Source organism: Microtus pennsylvanicus, chromosome 3 (genome assembly GCF_037038515.1).
Source record: "Microtus pennsylvanicus isolate mMicPen1 chromosome 3, mMicPen1.hap1, whole genome shotgun sequence".
NCBI classification, from domain to species: Eukaryota; Metazoa; Chordata; class Mammalia; order Rodentia; family Cricetidae; genus Microtus; species Microtus pennsylvanicus.
The window spans coordinates 22,950,192-22,975,229 of record NC_134581.1 but is presented as its reverse complement, the minus strand read 5'-3'; the positions used below and the strand labels follow the sequence as shown (position 1 = coordinate 22,975,229).

The 25,038-nt window shown below is 35.9% G+C and overlaps 1 protein-coding gene across 2 annotated transcripts in view; it reads left to right on the top strand.

Annotated features, from left to right (window-relative positions):
* Positions 1 to 25,038, top strand: part of Stag1 (STAG1 cohesin complex component) — a 305,897-nt gene that overhangs the window by 94,124 nt on the left and 186,735 nt on the right. For both annotated transcript variants that reach the window (XM_075964871.1, XM_075964872.1), the window contains exon 4: positions 19,559 to 19,723. In XM_075964871.1, the coding sequence (XP_075820986.1) occupies positions 19,559 to 19,723 (165 nt within the window). The remainder of the gene's footprint in view (positions 1 to 19,558; positions 19,724 to 25,038) is intronic.

The window sequence follows — 25,038 nt, the reverse complement described above, 5'->3', positions numbered from 1 at the left end:
GAACTAGCTCTTGTAGACCAGGCTGGTCTTGAACTCACAGAGATCCGCCTGCCTCTGCCTCCCGAGTGCTGGGATTAAAGGTGTGCGCCACCACCGCCCGGCGGTTAATCCACTTTTTAAAAACTATTTTATTCATTACATTTCCCATGATTTCTGTTGTTTTTTGTTGTTTAATTTTTAAATATTTCTTGTGTATATGTATGTGCGTGCACACATGGGTGTGCTCTTTTATGTATATGTATAAGCATGTCTGTGTAGGCCCAGAGGTCAACTTGTGGGAGTCATTTCTCTCCTCCTACTGTGTGAGTTCCAAGAATGAAATTCAGAGGTAAGGCTTAAAAGCAAGTCTTTTATTTTGTTTTTTACCCAGACTTCTTCCCAGTCCATTTTATTTCTTTTTGAAAATCTTAATTGATTACATAGCATATTTATGGGGATAAAATGTGATATTTTTCTTTTCATATGTGCATGTGATTTTTGGACATTTGTGAATGAACATGTTTCATTGTATGCTGGTGCTTGTTTTTGCATGTGTATCTGTGTGGTACATGTGTATGCCAAAAGTCACATCTAGAGTTTTCTACTATATTCATTGATACTGGGTCTTTCAGTTGACCTAAGCGTCTGTTTTAAGTCCTAAGGAAGGGACGGCTCATGAGTGTAGGACATCTTCAGATGAGATTAATATTTGGATTGGTAGTTCCTAGAGTGTGTGTGTGTGTGGGGGGGGGAGACTGGACTGGCTAGTCATCTTGTTATCTCAGGTTTCTGAGGATGGAATAGAGGCAGCCACCCACTATTACATGGGTTCTGAGGATCAGATTCTGGTCCTCACACCTACCAGGAGATTTTCCACTGAGCTCCAAAGTGTGTTTGATACATATAAACAATATAGAATGATTAAATCAGAATCATTAGTGTTACTGCCTTATTATTGGTAACTCCTTTTTTTTTGTTTTGTTTTGTTTTGTTTTGTTTTTTTTTGTTTTTTTCAAGACAGGGTTTCTCTGTGGCTTTGGAGCCTGTCCTGGAACTCGCTCTGTAGACCAGGCTGGTCTCGAACTCACAGAGATCCGCCTGCCTCTGCCTCCCGAGTGCTGGGATTAAAGGCGTGCGCCATCATCGCCCGGCTTGGTAACTCCTTTTAAACTGTACATGTATATTATATATTTTAGAAATTTTCTACAATAAGTGGTTTCCATATGAAAATATCAATGTGTCTTTAGTGTTAGTTATCCCTCCTGTCTTCTACCTTGCCCTTTTATCTCCCTCTCCTTTAAACCCTTCCTGTACCGTTATTTCTCTGTAATACTTTATACCACTTTGTTCCATTTCCCTCCATTGAGAACACCCCCAATCCTGCCTGACATCTACTAATTTCCTGGCTTCTATGAGTTTTCCAGATGTAACACAAAGTATCTGATGATTCAAGGCTAGCATCTGAATATGAGAGAAAATACATACTTACCCTTCTGGGTCAGGGTCACCTTTCTCAGAATGATAATTTTCACTCCATCTATAATTTCATGTTTCTTAACATCTGAATAATATTCCACTGTTTAAGTAAACCTTCTTTTCTTTATCCACACATCAGCTGATGGCTGTTTTTCTTTCCAGATATTGTGGATATGGATGAGCAGATATCCTTTTAGTAGGATATAGAGTTGTTTGATTATATGCCTAACAGTGGTATAGATGGATCATATTATAGAAACTGTTTCTAGCTTTTTGAGGGACCTTCATACCAATTTCTCTTGGCTGTACCAGTTTGCATTATGGCCATCGATAAATAAGTGTTCCTTTTCCTTCACATCGTTTTCAGCATTTGCCAGCATTGGTATTTTGTTTTTTAGCCATTCTCATTGGGGTAAGATAAAATCTGAAGATAATTTTAATTTACATTTTAACCTGATAGCTAGTGAAGCTAAGACATATATTTTTAAACATTTCTCAGCCAATTGTATATTATCTCTTCAGTACTCATGTTTAGTTCCATTTTCCACTTTCTAAAAATTTAATTATGCGTGCATGTATATGCACATGAATGTGGGTGCTCGCGGAGGCCAGAGGTGTTGAATTCCCTGGAGCTAGAGTTATAGACTAAACAATATGATGCTGGGAATTGAACTCAGATCCTCTTAAAGCATATTACTTGTTCTTAACCACAGAGTCATCTATCCAGTCCTTCCACGTCACACTTTTGATTGGGTTTTTGTTTTTTTGATATTGAAAGGTTTTAGTTCTTTGTATGTTGTAGATCTTAACTCTGTCAGATTTTTATTCATTTTGTAGGATGCCTCTTCACTTGGATGATGGTGTCCTTTGCTGCAGAGAAGCTTTTTAGTTTCATGAGGTTCCATTTATTAATAATTTACCTGTGCAGTTGGAATCCAATTCAGAAAGCTCTTTTCTGTTCCAGTGAGTTCAAGCATATTCTCTTTGTCTTCTTTGAGGTTCTGGGCATGAGGTCTTACCTTAATACCTGGTTGGATTCATGCAAGGTGAGAGGGTTTTTTAATCTATATATTTATTTATTAGAAATATTGTCCTATTATCTTTGTTGTTGAGTGTTTGTCTGGCTTTAGTATCAGAGTGATACTAACTTTAAAAAATGGTTTTTACTTTTTATTCTCTGGAATAATTCTAGGAGTATTAGTGTTCTTCTTTTGAAGGTCTTGTAGAATTCTTATCTGAATCCAACTCTCCTCTGGCCTTTTTTAGTTGAGAAATTATTAATTGCAGTTTCTATTTCCTTGGATATTATGGGTCTAAAGTTTTAGTTCATCTTGATTTACATTCACCATTTCTTTTGGATTTTACAATTTTATGAAATAAAGATTTTGGGAAAAAATTATAGTTAGGATTCTATGAATTTCCTCAGTGTCTATTGTCACTATTATTACTAGTTTGGATCCTCTCTTTCTTTTAGTTAATTTGACTAAAGATTTGTTATTCTACTTAATCTTTCCAGTGAGCAAATTCTTTTTTTAGTTGCATCTTTGTATTTTTTGTTTTTATTTTGTTGTTTTTTCAGATGTTATTTTATTTATCTCTTCATTCATTTGAGACAGGGTCTCACTGTGTTGTCCTGACTAGCCTGGCACTCACAGAGAACCATCTGCCTTTGCTTCCTCTGTGCTGTGATTAAGGCTTCATCTACCAGACCAAGTCCTACCTACCTTTTTTGGGTGTTTTTTACTCTTGTTTTTACAAGACATCTAGGTGCATCATTAATTTATTATTTGATTTCTCACAAAAATATTTTTAATGTAGACATTTAATGCTATGTACTTTCTTTATTGTGTCCCATAGATTTTAGTATTTTCTGTTTTTGTTTATATTCTAGAACCTTTAAATTTTTCTTCTTGAATTTAATGAATGTCCACTTCCTACAGTATCTATTCCTCTTGATATCCAGCTTTATTCCATTGTAGTAACAGAATGTATGATATGATTCCAATTTTTGTATATGTTGAGTCTTTCCCTGAGTCCTAATGTATGGTCATTTTGGAGGAATTTTTATAGGCTCCTGGGTCCATACATGTGTGTTGGAATATGGTCCAGGAATGGAGTCCTGTGAGGAAAATTCTGAGTGCTTGTGAGAAATCTTTATGAAAAAAAAAATAGACAAGGGCCTTATGACCTCAGTTTCTTCAAAACACTGAATTGTTGTTGTAAGGTCTTTTCATGCTCCTCCTAGGTATAGCAGATAAGAGTGCGTTTACTTCAGCTGTTATCCATATGCCTCTATGGAAGAAAAACATGTTTTTACCACATGTGGCTTGCTCTTGTGATTATACACTTTATTCCCTATGACTCTTCTTAACACTCAGAGTATAAATTGTCTGATGCCCTGAATAGTTTGTCATTGCTTGAGACTTTAGTCTGCCTCATTATTTCCCAAGTTTCACATGCTCCAGAGTGGCAGATATGCATGTATTAATCATTAGTATTGCTTTCTTGAATTTTTATCTGATTATTTTTACTTACAAATTTTATACGTGCATGATGTGTTTTTGTGTGTGGCGTGTGTACTTGATGAGTTTGCAGATGTATTTGTGGAGTTGAAGGATGGGGCAGAGAATGAATAAATATGAAGCCCAGGTTCAAGTTGGGTATCTTCCCTTTGTTTTCCACCTTTATATTTTTGAGACATGGTCTCTCTCTGAAACCTGAAACTCAGTGATTTAGCTAAATTGGTTGGCTAGTGAGTTTCAGAGTTCTACCTTTATGTACTTTCCTAGCCGTGGGGCTACAGGCACTTGTGCCATTTTATGTAACCTTTTACTAGATTGCTGGGCATCTAAACTCTCCTCATGTGTGCATGGCAGGTGTCTCACCAATAAAGCTATCTTTCCAGCTCCTATTTTTATGTTTTGAGGCAGTCTCATGAAACCTAGGCAGGTCTGGACTTCTTGGCTCTTCCTCCCTCTGCCTCCCAAGTGCTGGAATAACAAGCATATAACAACTATTCCTGGCTGCTTGATCCCCCCTCCCCCCACACCACATAGTTCCATCTTAGTATATGTAAATGTTGCTGGATTTTGTATATTAGTTTTTGATTTAGTTGTAATTTTGTATGTTGATTTGTTTTTATAGTGTCTTATCTTTTTCTTGAGTTTTGACAGTCCTATCAAGTCTGTGGTATAGTTCTTAGTTTTTTTGCTTTATATATCCTGTGTGTATAAAATACACACATATATAAAACAGTAATAACATATATATATACACACACACACAAACATACATACATACATACATACATTATTGTTGTTTGTGGTTTCTGTCCCACCTGGTTTCTGCAGTCGTCAAGTCCCAAAGAAATCACACAGAGGTCTACATTAGTTATAGACGGATTGGCCTATTAGCTCAGGTTTCTTATTAACTCTTATAACTTATATTAGCCCGTTATTCTTATCTATGTTAGCCACATGGCTTGGTACCTTTTTCGGCGGGGCAGGTCACATCTTCCTTTCGTGTCTGGGCAGGACTGCAGAGGGAGCTTCCCTCTTCCCAGAATTCTCCTGTTTTCATTGTCCCACCTCTATTTCCTGTCTGGTTGACCCGCCTGTACTTTCTGCCTGGCTACTGACCTATCAGTGTTTATTTAAAGCGTAATTGACAGAATTGTCCCTCACCACATTATATTACTTGCTAATGACTAAATTTCTTTCTTTTATTTATTTGCATCTTTTTTTTTTCTTTCTTGGTTGCTCTGACTGACTTGTAGTATTGTGTTGAACAAACATAGTAAAAAAATTGGCATATGTTTCTAATGTAGATTTAGAGAAAGTGCTTTAAACTTTTCCACATTCAGTATGGTATTAACTGTTTGTTTGTCTTAATGTGGTCTTTATTTATAGCAAGGGAGTTTTCATCAGAAAATTCTGAGTTTTAGCAAACGATTTATAGCTACCCATTTAAATGGTCCTCTGGTTTTTCTACTTTGTTTTCTTGATAATATGTGTCAAGTTTGCTGATTAGCATTTATCTTGCTTATACTGGGAAGTAGTAATTTTTTCTATGTTGTGGGATTCATTTGTTAGTATATATTTGGCAGTTTTGCTTTTTTACTCGTCAGAAATATTGGCCTATAGTCTTCATAGTCCTCTTTGTTCTTTTTCCTCTTCATCCTCTTTCTTTTAAAACTCTTTGTTTCTTTGTGCTGTAATAGTAATTTTAAAGCTGGGTGGTGGCACATGCCTTTAATCCCAGCACTCGGGAGGCAGAGGCAGGCAGATCTATGTTAATTTGAGCTTTGTCTGGTCTATAGAGCGAGTTCTAGAACAAGATTCAAAGGTATTGAGAGACCCTGTCTCTAAACAAAACAAAACAAAACAAAAAAACGAGTAATGAATTTCAGGATTGTATACATTTGGAATAATTTTAGCAGAATTAGCATTATGTCTCTTTAAATATTTACCAGCGAAGCCGTTTGGCCCTGAACTTTTTCTTTGCTAAAAGATTTTCCTAATTTTTATTTTATTAATTTTATTTGGGTTTGGGTTTGTCTTTTTTCTTTTCTTTTTGATATTTTTACTAGTTTTATTTTGTTTTTATTTTATTTTATATGTTCCTAGGTTTTTTTGTGTAGCCCTGGTTACCCTGGATTGCTCTGTGAACCAGGCTGTCCTTGAACTCAGAAATAACACTACCTCTGTCCCCCCAGTGCTGGGATTAAAGGATGTGCCACCACCACCTGATACAATATATTTATTTACTTTTTTATTTTGTTTCCTTCTTTTGTGAGGGGGGCAAATTCTCCTGCAGTTCAGGCTGGTCTTGACCTTACTACATAATTGAGGATGATTCTGAATTTCTAATCTTTCTGCCTCCATCTCCTAAGTACTGCAATTGTAGCAGAGTTTTCTGTCCTGCTTGGTCCTGCAGTTGTTCAGTCCCAAAGAAACACACAGAGGTTTACATTAATTATAAACTGGTTGGCCTATTAGCTCAGAATTTCTTATTAACAAATTCTTACATCTTACATTAACCCATAATTCTTGACTGTTATGGGCTTGGTACCTTTTATCAGCAAGGCACTTTCATCTTGCTTCCTCTTTTGCCTGGTTGATGACTGCAGACATAGCCTTTTTTGTCTTCCCAGAATTCTCATGTTATGGTTGCTTGCCTATACTTCCTGCCTGGATATTGACCAATTAGCATTTTGTTAAACCTGTACAAGTGACAAATCTTTACAGAGTACAAGACCATTGTCCTACAGCACTTCCCCCTCCCTTTTTTTCAAAACAAGAACTCTGAATCTAATCTCCTTTGTTCAGCTTTTTTCCTGCCCATTATCCATAACAACTTGTAACCAACACTCTAAACAAAGAAGAACGTCCATAATTCATTTTATGGGAATGTGGGCATAGTTTTCTGGGCTACTTCCTGTTGATTGGGGGTGCTGATAATCTTATGGGAACCTAAAGACAATTTAGGATTATGGCCAAGTTCAGACAAGAATATTCTGTAAGGCTTGATCATCTCAGTCAGCAGTCTTGAGGCTGTTCTGGATGAAGTATAGAGGTCCTCTGAAATGTTGGATCATCCGGGTCATTCACTTCTATTCAATATTATTCGGAGGGAGGTGGTCTTTCTTGATCAAACCCGAGTTTTCTTAACCCGGAAAGAATCCACAGCCTCTCATTTCCTGTGGAAACAAAAACAAAACCTCTTCTCCAAAGTAACCTATCTTTTGGACTTAAATTTTGAAGTCATGGCATTTCAAAATATATGTTAGATTAATTTAGAAGCATTTATAATCAAATATTTTTTGGCTGCTGTTGCTTCTTCCTCAGTCATCAAACAATTCAAAGACAACACAATAACATACAGTATCTAGATTGCTCTGTGTATTTTCCATCTTTATGTAGCTTTATTTTAAACTCAATTTCTTTTTTCTTTTTGTCCTGGAACTCAGTCTGTAGATCAGGCTGTCCTTGAACTCACAGAGATTCGCCTGCCTCTGCCTCTCAAGTGCTGGAATTAAAAGTGTGTGCCACCACACCTAACTACTTTCCCCTTCTTTTTTTCTCTTCCAAGCCTACATACATTTTTAAACACACTGTAAACTGTTTAGAGCTTTTATTCATTTGAATCTATCTTTACTGTTTATCTTTCTTTTTCTTTTCTTTTCTTTTCTTTTTCTTTTTTTTTTTTTGTTTTTGTTTTTCGAGACAGGGTTTCTTTGTGGCTTTGGAGCCTGTCCTGGAACTAGCTCTGTAGACCAGGCTGGTCTCGAAGTCACAGAGATCCGCCTGCATCTGCCTCCTGAGTGCTGGGATTAAAGGCGTGCGCCACCTTCGCCCGGTGTGCCTTTTTCTGATGGTATGAGTTTTTAATTTGCTAAGTGATAGGCTTTGATTAAAGCCATGGCTTTCACCACTGGATCAACCCCATTCCTTTGCTTTTTGAGAGTCTAGCTGCATGGTGGAGGTACTCGCGGGAGCCATGTTTATTGCCACAACTCTATGGCGTTTCAGGGTCCCAACCACCACTAAGAAGTATGTTGTTGGCTCTTCATAAACATTATTTAACTGTTTTGTGGTGGGGCCTCTTAAAAAAAACCTGCAACGTTTTTGCAGCTACGGCTGAGTCAGGAAGCCTCTTAAATGAAACACACTTGCCTCTAGCTAGCAGAGCCCACCTTTGAAAATACTCTTACCTAGAAGCCATGCTTAACTCTTGTTCTGTTATGTTTAGTAATACTTACTAAACTCTCCCAGGTTTTAAGTACATTCAGTGCCCCATGTTGGGTGCCATTTGTTGACAGAGGTTTCTGTCTTCATGGACAGTCAGCATTTTATTAAACCGGTACAAGTGACAAACCTTTACCTAGTACAAGACAATTGTTTCCCAGATTATGAGCTTGTCCGATCAGGCGAATTCAATCATATTAATTGTTACTGGTCTATTGAAGTTTTTATTTCTCTGATTTGATCTTGGTATATCTTATATTTCCAGCTATTTATCCAACTTTTTGAAAGCAGGCAGTACTTTTTGTGAGGACTAGGATTGTTAATAAATTCTTAGGTATTATTTTAGGAACCTTATAATAATTTGTATAAATGCTGTTTTTCCAAAACTATTTTCATTAGGATATTTTAAATTTATAATAGTCCTACTTAATTTTTATTATTATGTCTTTGCTAATAATTATAGGTATATTCAGAGTTATTGTGGGTACTTTTATTCCACTTGTAATAAAATGAATCCTCCACTCAAGTGAGATACACAAAATTTTTTATTTCCAGATACGTTAAAAAGCATTGTTTACAGTGTGTAATAATAATAATATAGTTAAATATGTCCATACTTCAAAAAATTATTATGCCAGTGGTCACTTGAGTTTTTGGTGATTGTTTTTGATTGAGGAAGTCTTTGCTTGGGTGTTGCTGCCTACTGACTAATTAGGGTAGCAGCTGCTAACTGAAAGAGTGCTTACAGTAATTTCTGAATTTGATAAAGATGTTTGTCACGTGTATTAAGCTTTGTGTAAGGCTTCTTTGTATATTTTAAAGTTCAATTTACCAATATTTATCGAAAATTTAGAGTTCTTTCTTCACAGTTTATATCTTTGTGGGGGATGTGTGTGTGTGAGGGAGATGTCTGTGTGTGGCCATGGCAAACATGGAAATTAGAGGACAACCTTGTGGACTCGGTTTTTTCCTTCTACTGTCATGTGTGGTCTTGGAATTATATCTAGGCTATCAAGCCTGTTCTGCAGGTGCCTTTACCTAGAGAGCATTTTGCTTTCCCAGTTTGTAGCAACTTTACTGAGTGTTGATTCCATTTCTAGAAACTTTTTTCTTTGTTTATCTTTAAGAAGCAAGCCACCATCCATTAACGTTTTTTTTTTTGTGGGATTATAGTAATTCAAACTTTTAGACTTTGCTTGTTATTTATACCACATATGCCTTATTTCTAATTCTAATGATCCTTTCTGCTTCATAGGTGTTATTTTCTTTATTGTAGTTTTTAAGCTCCCAAAGTCATTAATGGCCACTGGCTTTTCCTAACTATATTTCTGCTTATCTTGATACTCCCATTTCCTAACATAAATGACAAATGTTCTTTACAATATGTAGGTGTTTAGTGTACTTTTTCTAGATCTATCATCAGGATGACTCTCTGTGGCAGTTTTGCCTCAGTATTTCATAAATTGAAAGATTCAAAAGCTAAAATAGTTCCTAACTCATAGGTTACTGAATATTACTTTAGTAGGCATGAAATTAATCTCATTACACATCTCCATCCTAGCTCTAAGATGAACAGTTAATTGTCAGCGAGCAGTACTAATTCAAAAGGAATCTTTCATTGCCCTCTGAACAGTAGATCTGAACCGTGGACATAAAATACTCAGTAAACCAAATTGTAAACAGATATGCTGTCAGTCATGCATTGCTCTATTAATAGATCACAGGCAGAGTCAATTTAGTATAATTTTGAGGAGCCTCAAGATTTTCAGAATGGTAATTGTGCATTGACTTTAGCTTAAAGTCATCATTTGTATCAGCCCTTGACAAAACAGCCAATCTTTCCTTTAGCCTGTGAAAGCAGACATCCTCTATAGCTCTGAAAAGTTCCTGATGGCATTTTGTTCCTATATGAAGCTGTTTAATCTACAATACAAATTCATGATGTATTGACTGAGGGTTGGTTCAATGTTTAAATCAGTTGACACACAAGCATGAGGACTCGGGGTTATTTTTTCAAAATATGTTAATGCCAGGTGAGCTTGGTAGCCTGCTTGTAATTTCAGTTCTAGGAGACAGAGATAGATTGTCCCTAGCTGGAGGCTGGCTGTAGCCTTATCTGCAGGTTCTGTGTTTGATTGAGAGAGTCCTTGCTTCAGTGTCTATGTAGAAGAAGAATTTAGGATTTTCAGATGAAAAGAAAGAAATGCTGCTTGGTAGGACTAGGTTTACTTCAGAGTAAACAGAATAACACTGTCATCTGAGAAGATGAAGGCACAGACTTCTTTTACAGGTTAGGACTGTCGTATTGGGAAGGGACCTGAGCCCTATTTCAGTTTAACCAGTAGTCTTACTGGTTAAACAAGAATGTGCAGGAATGGGATGAGTAGTGTCAGGAAATTAACTTTGGGCAATTGAAATTGTTAGCCACAGGGAGTCTGGGGTATTCTGACTGAAATTGTATTGCCCAGGGGCTTGAAGGATACTTTTGTACTTCCTATGAGTACCATTCTCCAAATATCAAGCCTTTATGCATATACACACTAACAGGCCTCTACATGCATATTGCCCCCCCATAAAACACAAATACATATATATCACATACACAGAAATGTAAAAAGGAAATAAAAGTATGTCGTTTAGTCTTTGATCATTTTGGTTAGATATTTTAGATAACATAGAAAAGTTTCTCATTAACACCACTTCAGCTTTGTACTTTTCTATTGTGGGATGATGTGTGTGTGTGTGTGTGTGTGTGTGTGTGTGTATTGTTGCATGGGGGGTACATTCATGTGTGTTCACACTTAAGATGAAGACTTGAGGTTAGGTGTGGTTCCTCAGGTAACTTAGGTTTTTCAGCCAAGGTCTGTGGTTTGTCCTAGAACTTGTTGATTAAGCTAGATGGATGGCCAGCAAACCCCATCCCCACCTCCCTATTCCTGAGACAAGCTCACATTACCACCCTTAGCTTTTAACATTTATTTATGTATTTTTAAAGCAGAAGGTTTTAGGCTCAAACTCATATCTTCAATAGGCAAGCACTTTACAAATTGAAAGATTTCCCCAGCTTGTAATTGACATCTTTCCTTAAACCTCCTCAGCTAGTCTGTTAGATTCAAACTCATTTACTGCTCCTTACTCCTCAGGCATTTACAGACAGTTGCAGCCTTATAATGGATCAGGCTTTGCACTAAGAGACCATTGTTGCTGCTTTAGTTTGTCTCACCCACTAAACCTTTCTCCATCATTGTACTTTTTAAAAAATTTGTATATTTATTTCATCAGCACTTTTAACTTCCTCAAGAGCATATACTTTGCATCTAAACATGATTGAACTCTTTGGTTCAAGAGGTCCTGTCTCTTTGTCTTTCTCAGCTTATTACATGTCTTTTATAACATACAGTCATTTGACTTTTAATTTGGGTGAGATGATGAACACATTTAATCTGAGCACCCAGGAGGCAGATCTTAACGTTCAAGTTCAACCTGGATTATAAAGTGATATCCTGACTGACCGTAGCTGCACAGTGAAATCTTGCCTTAAAAAGATAGAAGGAAACAGATACAATCCCATGTCATCTATAAAGAAAAACAAACCTTTTGATTTTAAATAAGGGACTTGGGCTTCTTAAACACTGAGCTGTTGTTGTGGGATTGTTAATTGACTCAATTTTAGTATACAGCTCAGGAAACATGAAAGTTTAGAGAGAAAAGGGTCATTGGAGCTGTCAGGGCATAGCAAATATTTAGCAACGTTACCATTTTGTGTGCTTGGAATTCATATTACCTAAAATAATAGCAGTATCAGTAGCAAGTGTTATTACAGTCAACATAAAAATAAAAATTAAAATGTTTTGAAATAATTGTATTTTTAGTATGTGTTTAAGATGTTTCATGTAAGTAAGTATATAGTATTGGAAAATGATAGCAATGTGCTTTCTCAAATCACAGCTGCCACATTCTTATGTGGTATGAGAAATGGAATAAAATTCCTATCATTTCTAAATAGACACATGATATGGTGTAATGATTATAACATTGTGATCTGACTGATATATCATCATTTCTGACTATAGCCATCATTTTCTTGGTGATCTTTATGCAGTAGGACTTAGACTGACATTTTTATACATTTGTCTCAGGAAACTAAACCTCAGCTTTTTGCTTGGAGTAAAGATTCGTATCCAGTTGTCTATGCAATTCTTCATAGACCACAGAGCTTTTTCATGAGTGAAATTCCTAAGCTTATCTCCTGCTTAACACTTTTGTACAGGGTTAACTTTCCTCTACAGTTAGTTGCCCAGGAACTAAGAATCCCCACCCTTCATTTGCTGTTTCTCTCACTTAGCAAATCTATAAAAATTATTTGGCAGATTTTTTTCATTGCTTCTAACCTATAAGCTCCCATTATGCTTTTCTCACATTTATGAGGCTTGTTTCTTATTTCTGGGTGCTCTTTCAGAATGTTCCCTGAATTTTGTTGGTTATATTTTGTACCCAATATCTACATAGCCTCCACTCTTCCCTATTTTAATTATTGTACATGTCATTCTTTTTCATTGATATATTCCCTAAGGGTGGCATTTACTGTTACAAATCCTCCTCATGTGTGTATGTTGGTGTACATTGTTTTTATATCCTTTATGTTACTGTCATCTAACATAGTGTAGTCATCCCTTTGTATCTTATTCTTCTGTGAAACGTTTCCTGATTACTATTGTTAATCTTCCCTTCTTTAGAAGCCCTTCCAGAACTTATTTGAAAATAAGTTTCAATGGAATGTAAATATATTAAAGTTTGATTTCTTTTGTTGTTATGCATGTAACTATATATAACTACACACAGAGAACATACAGTTTTCCATTGAATCATGAGTTTCCTTAAACTTTTGTTGCTGATGATATAGAATGCTTGGGATTACAAACACTTGGCCATTATGCCAGGGATAGTTGACATTCTCTTTATAATTACAGCTGTGTGTTTTTCTCTATATCTTGTTATTATATATATGTAATGATTTTGTGTTAAGCTACCCCAGAACATGTCACCATACACTAGTTGTAGTTAGATAGCCACAATTTTCATACTCAGAATTCATATGCTGTTGTGTGAATAGGGCATAAGGATAAAGAGTGCTTTATGAATCTCTGTATTACTAGCCCTGTGAATTGCAAATCTTTCTTATTATGTTATTTATTTAATATGAAGCATAAGAGTTTATTTTTTTATCCCTGCATTAATTACATTTCTTGCTTTGACTAAATGCTTGACAACGTTAACGGAAGAAGAAAGGGTTGGTTCATTTTGACCTATAGTTTGAAGGAATACTGAATCCGTTAAGTGAGTAAAGATAATATGTAAACATTTTTAACTAGCTCACTTGTCTATTTATATGTGTTTAAAGAAAAAATTATCATAAAAAATTAAATCTTTTAAAGATATATGTTAATAATTATTGGGGATGGGCCTATGAGTTGGTTCAGTGGGTAAAGGTACTTGCTATGGCTAAGCTGAGATCCTCAGTTCAAAATCTGGAATCCACATGATGGAAAGAGAGAACCAACTCCTGCAACTTGCCCTCTGACCTTGATGTGTACTCTACAGACACATATTAAATAAATTCAAAATATATTTTTTTAAAACATTGGGAATGGTTAAACTTGTCAGCTATAGTAGTAACTCAGGAGGTTGGACACAGACACAAGTTTGATAAGGCTATTAAGTATTATCTTACAAAAGTACTTTTTAAGTTAAAAAATTTTAGCAGCAAACCCCATCTTAAACGAGCTATTGTTAAGAGCTATTGTTACTGTTGTCAGTGTGGCAGCAGCTGTGTCGGTTTTGTCACTGTTGAGCTGCTGCAGCTCTGGTTACCACTCTCTAGACTGCACATTGGCCACTATCAGAGCCTCACAGTTTCTGTGGCTCCTCTTCTCCCACCAATAAGCCGTAAGGATGGCAGTAGAGTTTCCTCGGATGTACCATTGTTACGGGCTTTTTCAGGTTCTGCTTTTGGTTTTGCCTTGGGTGTCATGGCTCAGCCTTTTGTATTTGTCAACATAGTCTATTCTGTGGTCACTACTGTTCCCTTTTATTTATTCCTAGCTAGCAGAGAAAGTTAGCAAGACAAACTTTGTTTTTTGGGAGCCTAATGTAATCTAGGGAGAGTCAGCCAAAAAGTGTCTCCCAACCAGCTCATTGGATATGCCACATGACCTGCATATATAATAAGAAGTGGGGAATCTACAGTAGTTAGTTACAGTAGGCCTTCATGTAACTGTAGGATTACATTTACATCATTCAGTGTACTGTAACCTTTTGTACCTTCACAATGGTCTTTCTGCTAAGAGAAAGTATTATTTCTCTGGATAGAGTAGAAAAGGCTGCAGTGTCATCTAGAGTTTTCTGTGACTTGTAGTGACAGAAATGGTAGTGAATTGTAATGTCAGAGACTACACCTTTAGGATAGCAGTTCTCAACTTGTGGGTCAACACCTCTTTGGAGGTTGAACTACTCTTTCATATGGATCCCCTAAGACCATCAGAAAAGACATTTGTAGCATGAATTCTAGTTGGTCTTAATAATAAATACCCAGAGTCAGATATAGGGGTTAATGCTGAAGATCAGAGAAGCAGAGCAGCCAGCCACAAGAGAGTTCTTTTCTCTACCAATGCTCAGACTGAAGAGACAATCCTTTCCTCAGGCAGCTTTTCCAGATTCCCATCTGTCTCCACCTAACCTCAGACTGCAGTAAACTTATCTCTTCTGCCTTATATTCCATTCTCTGCCCAGCCATATCACTCCTGTCTCCACCTCCCTAGTAGTGCTTGGATTAAAGGTGTGGGGTCCCAAACCTTTGTGTGAGCTCTATTTCTCTTTTAGTCACGATCAGTCTTGCATAGCCCAAGGTGACCTTGAACTAACAGAGATCCCTCTGCTTCTCTCACCCTAAATCCTGGGATTAAAGGTGTATGCCACCAGTCCCTGGCCTCTTGTGGCTTACTTAGCTCTGCACTCTGATCTTCAGGCAAGGTTTATTTGTTAAAACACAATCAAGATATCACCACACACATATTTACATTACAATTCATAACAGCAGCAAAATTACAGTTATGAAGTAGTAATGAAAATAATTTTATGGTTTGGAGTCACCACAACATATTAGAAACATAAAGAAAATGTCACTGCTTTGAAGGCTTATAGTCTCAGGGAATAGTGTTCCACGACAGTGTTTTTAATCTTTTCCCTGTACTTTCTTTGAATAATTACTTTCTGAATAAACAAACAAATAAACCATGAATTATAGATTTACTTCAGTGTATTGTTTGAATCATTCAAATTTATTAGATGAGCTTTTTCTTAAAGGCTACTGCATTTTTCACAAAGATATATTTGTTTATTCCTTTTTTTTTGAAAATTCGGTATTTTTAAAATTACTTTTTTCCTTTTTTATTGGAAATAGATTTTCTTCATAAATTGTATTCTGATTATGGTTTTACCATTCCCAACTTGTCACAGATCCTCCTCACTTTTTCACTGTCTTAGGGTTTCTTTTGCTGTGAAGAGACACCGTAACCACAATGACCACAGCAGCTATAAAGGTAAAACATTCAATTGGGGTGGCTTACATTTTCAGAGGTTCAGTCCATTTTCATCATGGTGTAACATAATGGTATGCAGATAGACATGGTGCTGGAGTAGTAGCCAAGTGTCCTATATCTTGACTTACCAGCAATAGAAAATGTGGTCTGAGACACTGGGTAGTATCTTGGATATATGAGACCTCAAAGGCTGTCTCCACAGTGACACTCTTCCTCCAACAAGGCCACACCTTTCAATAGTGCCAGTCTCTTTGGGGGCCATTTTCTTTCAATCCATCCAAATTCACCCCTTCTCTCTCTCTCTCTCTCATTAGGATATAAGCCATCATCTTAAAGTAATAATAAGATAAAATAAAAACAAGTAGCCAGAGTAACAGAAACACACATGCACACATGCATGCTCCCCTTTTACAAATTAGTAAAAAGAACCATAGAAAAAGCCAAAGAAACACATAGATTCTGAGACACACACATTCACGCATACAGAAAACTCATAAATATGAAATGAGCAACCATAATACATAAGCAAAAGATCAGAAAGGCTTTAAAAAAAAGAAAAAGTGCTCCAACTAAACATTGTGAGACACAAAACCTCCAAAAATACCATTGAGTTTGTTTTGTGTTGATCATCTAATGCTGGTCATAGGGCCTGCCCTTAATGGTGGTTTGTATATCCAATGAGTCTCCCTTGGAGAAAAGTAAGTTTTCCTTTGTGAGCGGTTATCAAATTCCTGGGTAAGGGATGGACCCTCTTTGGCTTTACTTGGACCCTCTATGGCTTACATCTGTGTGGGCCCTGTGAATGCTGCCGCAGTCTGTGAGTTTATATGTGGGTCTGGCCTGTCGTGCTTAGAAGGCCTTGTTTTCCTTCACGTCCACCATCCTTTTCTGCTTCCTCTCTGGAAGACTTCCCTGAGCCCTGTGGGCAGAGATTTGATGGAGATAGCTATTTAGGACTGAGTGTTCCAAGGTCTTTCACTCTCTGCACATTGTTTGGTTGTTCCCATGTACTGCATGAAGAAGCTTCTCTGATGATGGATGAACAGTATAGCAGAAGGATATTAGTAGTCATTTTATATATCAAGATCACATTACGAAGCTGTGTCTCTTTGTCTGCAGATCTGGTTCTAAGGATTTTTATCACCTAAGAATTGAAAGTATTTGGGAAAATGTTATGTATACAGCCCAATGTAGAGTTCTTGCTTAGCATATTCAAAGCTCTGGATTCAGTCTCTAACACCACAATGGTGATGGGGATGGACATAGCTATTTATACAATATTAACATTATATTATGTGTTATAGTTACAGGTACACCCATTTTTTTTCAGTACTTTCATTCCATTACCCTATCATATGAGCTCTATACACTTGAGTGCATATTTTCCAGGGACAAGGACATTGTATTAAGTATTATATACTTCTCAAAACCAGGTTATTTAAAATTGATACCATAATTTAATTAACTAGCTATACTCAAAATTTACTAATCATTTTGGTTTCTAGATTCCAGTCTTGGGTCCAACCATATACTAAGTATTCTACTTGTTACATGCTCTGTTTCTTTTTCTTTGCAGCATGTCTTTATTCAGCCTGTGTTGAATTGTTATCTTGGTATGTTTAAAAAAATAAAGGCAAGGACATTAGTTTGATTATCCTTTTTTGAATTTATTTGATTCAACTTATGAGTATTTGGTAATATTATTCCACAATTAACATCTGGTTCTTAAACTGGTATGTGAACCTTCTTTTGGGGAGACAGTCACACATCTATTCACTCCAAATAGGTCATTGAATATAAAATTACACTTATGTAGTTTGGCGTACCAATGCATTTAATTAGAGTTATTGGATAGCTTGGAGGGAGGTTATTTACAGGCAACTTATAAGCAACTAAACTGAGAACTCCCCCACACTCCCAGAAACTATTAACTGTTTATAATATACTTACAAGGAGAAACGGGATTCAGGGTGTGAGGGTGTGGGAGTCTTTTGAGCGTCCTCACCTAGCAATCTTCCATCACATCGTTGAAGGTGGGCTTAGTGTTCTTTGTCAACCCCTACCCTCCTCTGGCATGAAAAAAAAAGAAAAGATTAAAAAAAGAAAAGAAAGAAAAGCTGCTCATCAGCAAGTTAATGACTAACTTCATGCACTGGAATGTAATAGCTTTAAAGAAAAGTTAAGGTATTTTCTAGGTGTTACTGTAGATGGTTTATAAAATACATTAATAGTAAAAATAAAATGATCAGATGTCTACATGAATAACAAAATTAATAGAGAGCATATTCTCTGTAGACTAGGTTGGAACTCAGGGATCCACCTGCCTCTGCCTCTTGAGTGCTGGGATTAGGTGTGCACCACCACTTCCCGACTTGTTGCTTCTTACGAATGGAAGTTGGTGACTCAGGTAGTGCTAGGAGGGCTTGATATCGTGCCAAGTTGACAAAGCTCAGTCATGTAGAGAACTTTCCTCCCCACTCCGCTGTGCTGTGTAGTGATTCTACAGTGTCCTGTGTTTATAAAGGCTAATACTGCAACAGATGGCAATAGAATAATGTTTACAGGGGCTAGCTCCAGCATTTTAAAGTAAGATAAATAAAGATAGATTTGGAGATAAGAGGCAGAAAATTTGTTGTTGGGACAGGGCTCTAATGAATTACTCCAGAAAGTATAATGACTGAAAAGATGCTTTACCAAGACCTCTGGTTAACACCAACTGGCAATGAATATAGTATAGGAAAGGAAAAAATATAACTGAGGGAAAAGGAAGAAAATCGTGTGAATTTTTAAAGAATTTTAGAAAACTCTTTTCGTAGTGAGTTTGAGGTTAGCCTGAGCTATATGAGATTGTGTCTGAGAAAAACAAAAGAGAGAAGTAATTGGGAGCAGGATGTACTGGTGATTAAATAAAATCTGTTTTTTTAATATTACATTAAGTAAAATTGGTGTTGGTTAGTTTGATGCAATTGGGTAAAGTGACAGGCACATTTCTCATATTACCCCTGGCTTTAAGATACAGTGGTGGTAGGTAGTATTAATGTTGGAAAATCTGACAGCCTAGGGATGAATATATCTCAGTTGGCATGTACCAAGCCCTGGTTTCTGTCCCCACATGCCTGTAATTAATCAGTACCTGGGAGAGAAAAGGAGGATCTAGGAGTTTAGAGTTTGTTTTGTTTTGTTTTTAGCAACATAATGAGTTTGGGCTTAGCTTTGGCTATATGAGATTGTGTCTTATAAAAACAAAAGAGAGAAATAATTGGGTACAGGAGGTAGGGGAAATTTAGGCTACATTAGGAAGTATTTTGGCTCTACTGTATTTCCGGTATCTTGAGTAGTTCCCAGAATGCCCACCAAGTATTTGTTGAAATGACAAATTTTTGAGTAATTCAGCAGAGAAAGAAATTAGAATTGCAGAATTTCCCAGGAATGTTTTAGTGAACCAAAATTCTCAGGATTCAGGATTGTATATTGAAGAAGATGTAAAGATGGAAAAATCAAGAGTAGACATGGTTAAATCATTAAATGTTGTTATACAAATATCTGAGATTTTATTTTCATATCTCTATGAACTTAAATTTTGATGTTTGTACTATGTTTTTATCACAAAAATTTTTAATTGTTTTTGTTTAGGGATTTATATATTTTTGACCTCTTATTTCAAAACATCTTTATATGATCAAACAGTTTGAGATTATGTTTATATAAATCAGAAATAAGTCTGCATTCATTATAATTTTTCTTTATCTTTTAATTCAGTCTACAAATAAGAAACCTCGAAAATCCCCAGGAGAAAAGAGCAGAATTGAAGCTGGAATTAGAGGAATAGGTCGTGGAAGAGCTAATGGACACCCTCAACAGAACGGTGAAGGAGATCCTGTCACATTATTTGAGGTGGTGAAACTGGGGAAAAGTGCAATGCAGGTAATTTTTGGATGTTTCTATTTTTTGTATGAACCATGACAATCTTTGTAGGGTTTTCTAGTGTATACATCGACATTTCATGTACACTCTGTGTGTCATTGTCTGTGTTTTTGTACCCAGGGTCTTAAATATTCTGAGCATGTGCTCTACCACTTAAATATTCCTCTAACTTCTGTATAACTTATATTTGAACCAAAAGGTTATTCTTTGTAGATTTTTTCGGTTCAGTTAGCTTATTTTGAAGGTATTCTTTGAGTTTTACTAAACAAAATGACTAATAGGAAATGCCCAAGAGTCTTTCTGTTACCTTGATCTAGTTTTCGAACGTGATTTGATATGGGTAATGCAGATTTCAGCTTATTTGAAAGAAGAGTATATGTGTGGGTGTGTCTCTTGTCTGTCTATCTCGGAACCTCAGGTCCTCATGCTTGTACAGTAAATTCAATGTTAATTGAGTCATCTCCTTAGTCCAGTGTGATCTTTTAGAAACTGTTTTTTATGTTTCATTTATTCAAAAATGAATTGTTAGGCTCCAAAACCACAGAGAAACCCTGTCTCGAAAAACCAAAAAAAAAAAAAAAAAGAATTGTTTGGTAATCTATGATTTTATTGAAAACTTTATTATAAAGATACACCATAGTTATTTTACTGTTCCTTTAGCATGTTGTTACATTATTTTTCTATTAAAATATATTAATTGTTCATGTTTATTTCTGAACATTATCATTTAAAAATGTCATAGGTGAAACATTTTGCTTCATGGGTTTTTTCTTAATAAATAAATATTATATTTCTTTCCAAATATTAATCTTCCACCCTTCATAGGTGGAATAGTATAGGAAGTATTAAAATGCACAAGAAACCTGAAAGTATGTTTTGTCAAATATCCTGAGTGTGGAATTTGAGATTATGTTTATATAAATCAGAATTTATATAATATCCTGACTGTGGAATACAAATTTGAAGTCCACATTCTGGTGGCTTGGCAGAAAGCTCACGAGATTGAGGACAGCCTGTGCTACATAGTTCAGTTCTGCCAGAAGAACATATAAATAACCCAGTAATAAAAAAGAAGTGAGATGGGAGCGGGGGTGCACACCTTTAATCCCAGCACTCAAGAGGCAGGGAAGTGGATCTCTGTGCTTTGAAGGCCAGCCTGGTTTACTGAGCTAGTTCTAGGCTAGCCAGCTCTACCAAAAGAAATCATGACTTGAAAAAAACAAGCAAAAAACCAACGTGTTGTGTTTCATTAATTTGGTGTTTTATATTTAAAAATTATTTGATAACTTAAATCAGTATTATTTTTATTTACATTTCCTTGACAACCAATGGTTAACAATAAGCCAAATCTTTATTTAATTTCTCATTTGCTAATTTTAAAATTGTGCTTTCAATTTTAATGTGAAAAAATTTTAGATAATTTATGAAATAGTTACATTCAGCATCAACATAGTTTGCCACTAGTTTACCTTTTATTTTTCATTTGTATTTTGTTTTGAAGCCCTTAGAGGAATTTACTTTATATTGTCTTTTTTGCATATTCTTGTGTATGCTGGTCTATGTATTTGTGTGGACAGGCAACAATGTGAATTATACTGGTTAAGATTTTTTATTGCACAATGAAGACTAAAGTCTCAGTTATCCAAAGCAGTAGATGTTTGTGCATTATATTAGTGTATTTTAAAACCAAGTGCTTTTTGGTCACTAAGTTTGACCGTGTAGTCATCATACTTTCAGAGAAGAATATTAACGTGCTACAGAAGTACTGATTTTTAAAATATTTTCCTCTCAATTTTGACCAGAAAGAAAATATAAGAACTGAAGTGAATTTCATATAAATTTAGAATTTTATATTTTTCATGTTAAACTTCATTTGCATAAATATTTTAACACATATTACTGCTTTGTGCCAAAATTAATATTGAAAAAGCATTTATTATCAACATTTTTATCAAATTGGCTTGGTGTAGTAATGTATACTCATAAGTTATTTATTTATTTTAATTTTGTGTGTATGTATGTGTGTTGGTGGTAGGGTGTGCACATGCAAGTACAGATGTCTGAAATTTTGCAAGAAAGTATCAGATCCCTTGGAGTGGAGATTTTAATCCGTCTGAGGTGGCTGCTAGGCACAAGCACAAGCACTCTTTACTGCTGACCCATCCCTCTAGTCCTATTATCATATTTTAATACAGGTTCTGGGAATTGGTTCTTTTGCATATATAGCAGCCAGTTTATCAAATGCCCTATCTACCCAGTCATAAAATCCTATTTATGTTTTAAACAAAATATTGACCAAGGTAATATTTTGCGTAATATTTTTATATCACTTTTCTACCATGTTTTCTGACTATGGATTGTGAATCAGAACACCACATTTCTCAGAGTTTAATTTTGATTCAATATTTCAAATTTAATTTATTGTTTATTTTCAACTTTTATTCACTATGTTTTAAAGTTATTTATAATTTAGTACTCATTTTATTTTTACTTGGTATATTGAGATTAATGTTACAAACTGGTCATTTTGTTTTTCATACTGCAACTTATTGGTGGTCATTTTACTGTGAATTTGACTTCTGATTTTTCAGATTTATTTGTCTTTCACAGTCCCTAAACCATGACTTATTAAACAGGTTTAATTTTCTTTCCATATAAAATTATAATATTATGCTTCTAAAATAGTGCTTTTGGTCATTTTTTTATACCTCTAAAATGTAAATATGGGATTGTTCTATAACAAATTTTTGTGCATGGTTCCTGAACCAAGGTCATGCATGTTTAAATTATTGACAAGAACCTTCCTCAAAAATGACATTGTAGTTTTGCTATTTGTTACCTACCCACTTCAAAGGTAAAATCATGATAAAATGTCCTGCAGAGAGTATAAAAGCCATACGTGCTTTGTAGTCTTGTAATCAAAGACGGAGGCTGAATCTACATGAGGGGTTAGAGCTGTACCCTATCTCTAGCAAACATTGGGGTGAGGGAATAGGCAATGTTAGTGAGTTTGGAAATATACAATGTATATGTGTTTTGTATAGAAGAATACTGTGTAGTTTGTAGAGAAGAATTCCACAAATGAAGAGAATTTTGGGTTATGATAGAAAAGCACTTAATGGTAGTCAGGAACTTGACATTTTCAGGTTAAAAGAACTTAGATTTCTCCCTAAAAAATGAGAATATAAAGGTTTGTTTCAAAAATAAGGACCTTAGTATACTTTACTACAGTGGAAGCTCAAATGCTACTAGACAAGTTTAGACTTATAGTGACCTTATAATGTAGTTATATTCTATTTGTAATCTAACAAATAAAACTTATCTGAAGATAAGACTGCAGTATAGCACGACTAATAAAAACATAGAGACAGATTATTGAGGTTCACCTCAAAGGTCAGAAAAGCAAAACAACCAGCCACCGGCTCTTATCTCTACCTCCATAACGTGGCTACTGGAATTAAAGGTATGTGATGTTTTTTAGTCAGTAAGAGGCCTATTCATAAGTTAAGGGGCATTGAATTCCAGGAGTGAGTTTTCTTCACAATAAGATTTTACTTCTCTTTTCTGTCCATAAGTTGGCTTTTCTTGATATGTCATGCCATCAGATACTTGTTGTGCATAGGCAATTTTGAAAGGCTCATGATATGGAGCTACTTTTATAATAAAACAAGGTCATCCCAATTGACCAAGTTGGTTTCAGTTTATTTCCTGGTCAGTTTTATGTCATAGTGACACAAACTAGAATCATCTGTGAGACTGGCTTTAAGCGAGCCTGTGGGGCATTTTCTTAATTAGTAATTGATGGGGTTGGATACGGCCCTTTGTTGGTGGTGCTAATCCTGGGCTGGTAGGCCTAGGTTCTATAAGAAACATGGCTGAGGAAGCCATGAAAAGCATGGCCTCTGCATCAGTTCCTGTCTTCAGGTTCCTGCCCTGTTTGAGTCCTTGTCATGGATACCTTCCTTGATGAACTGACTAGAAAGTGGACGTTTTTTGTTTGTTTGTTTGTTTTGGATTTTCGAGACAGGGTTTCTCCATAGCTTTTTGGTTCCTGTCCTGGAACTAGCTCTTGTAGACCAGGCTGGCCTTGAACTCACAGAGATCCGCCTGCCTCTGCCTCCTCAGTGCTGGGATTAAAGGCGTGTACCACCACCGCCCAGCTGTTTGTTTGTTTTTTGTTTCTCTATAGCTTTAGAGCCTGTCTTAGAACTAGCACTTGTAGACCAGGCTGGCCTCGAACTCACAGAGATCCACCTGCCTCTACCTCCCGAGTGCTGGGATTAAATGCGTGCACCACTACCACCCGGCTTAACGTGAAAGATTAAGCCAAGTAAACCCCCTTTCCTCCCCTATTTGTTTTTCATTGTAGTATTTCATTGCAGTTGATTAGAAACCTTAACATTAGTCAGTTATAGGTAGTCTTGTAGTTTTGTTTGCCTGTTTTTGTTTTTCAAGGCAGTGTTTCTCTGTGTAGTTTTGGTTGTCCTGGAACCGACTCTGTAGACCAGGCTGCCCTCGAACTCAGAGATCTGCCTCTCTCTGCCTCTAAAGTACTGAGATTAAAAGAGTGAGCCGTCACTCCCAATTTAGTGGATTTTTTTTTCCTGTTTGTAGCAATCACATGATGTCCTTCTGTAATACTTCTCTGAGATTTTATCCATTTTTAGGTATTGTACTGTTTGCTTATTTCTATCTTTCTCTAGTTGCTCTCATTTCCATCCTTCAATTTGAAGGGATTAAAGAAAGACAAATATCTGTCTTTCATATTCCAGCTGAAACTGAGCTGTTTACCATGCCTATAGAAGGAAAAATAGTCACTGGCTGTCTACTCAAGGGCAGACAGAGTCACTCCATGTTCCTTCTGAGTTGAAATGGGCTAGAGTCCTAACTAAAGTATTGTTTTAGTGAAGAACTACTTTTAAGATGTAGAATGTAAGCATTTTATAAGAAAGTTAAAAATGCCATGAATAAATCTAAAGAGCAGTTATTTGAGGCTTGAAATATAGTAGCTAGGTTAAGCTAAGCAACTTTTATTGTTCCCTAATTTTCCTAATTCTTTATCAATCTGACTTCATGTTATTTATTAAATTTGTTCTCTGATAACAGAATACATATATTCAGTCACGATTACTTTCACACCCACACTCTTGTTCTTTTCTCCCACCTCCTATAATTTCTGTTTTTTCCCATGACTGTCATTTATAAAACGGACAAATATATCATTCAAGACTAACAAACTCCAGGCTTTGACTATCAATAGTCTTCTAGCCTAAACCTAAAAATAAAACAACCGAATAAAATTCTATCTAATATTT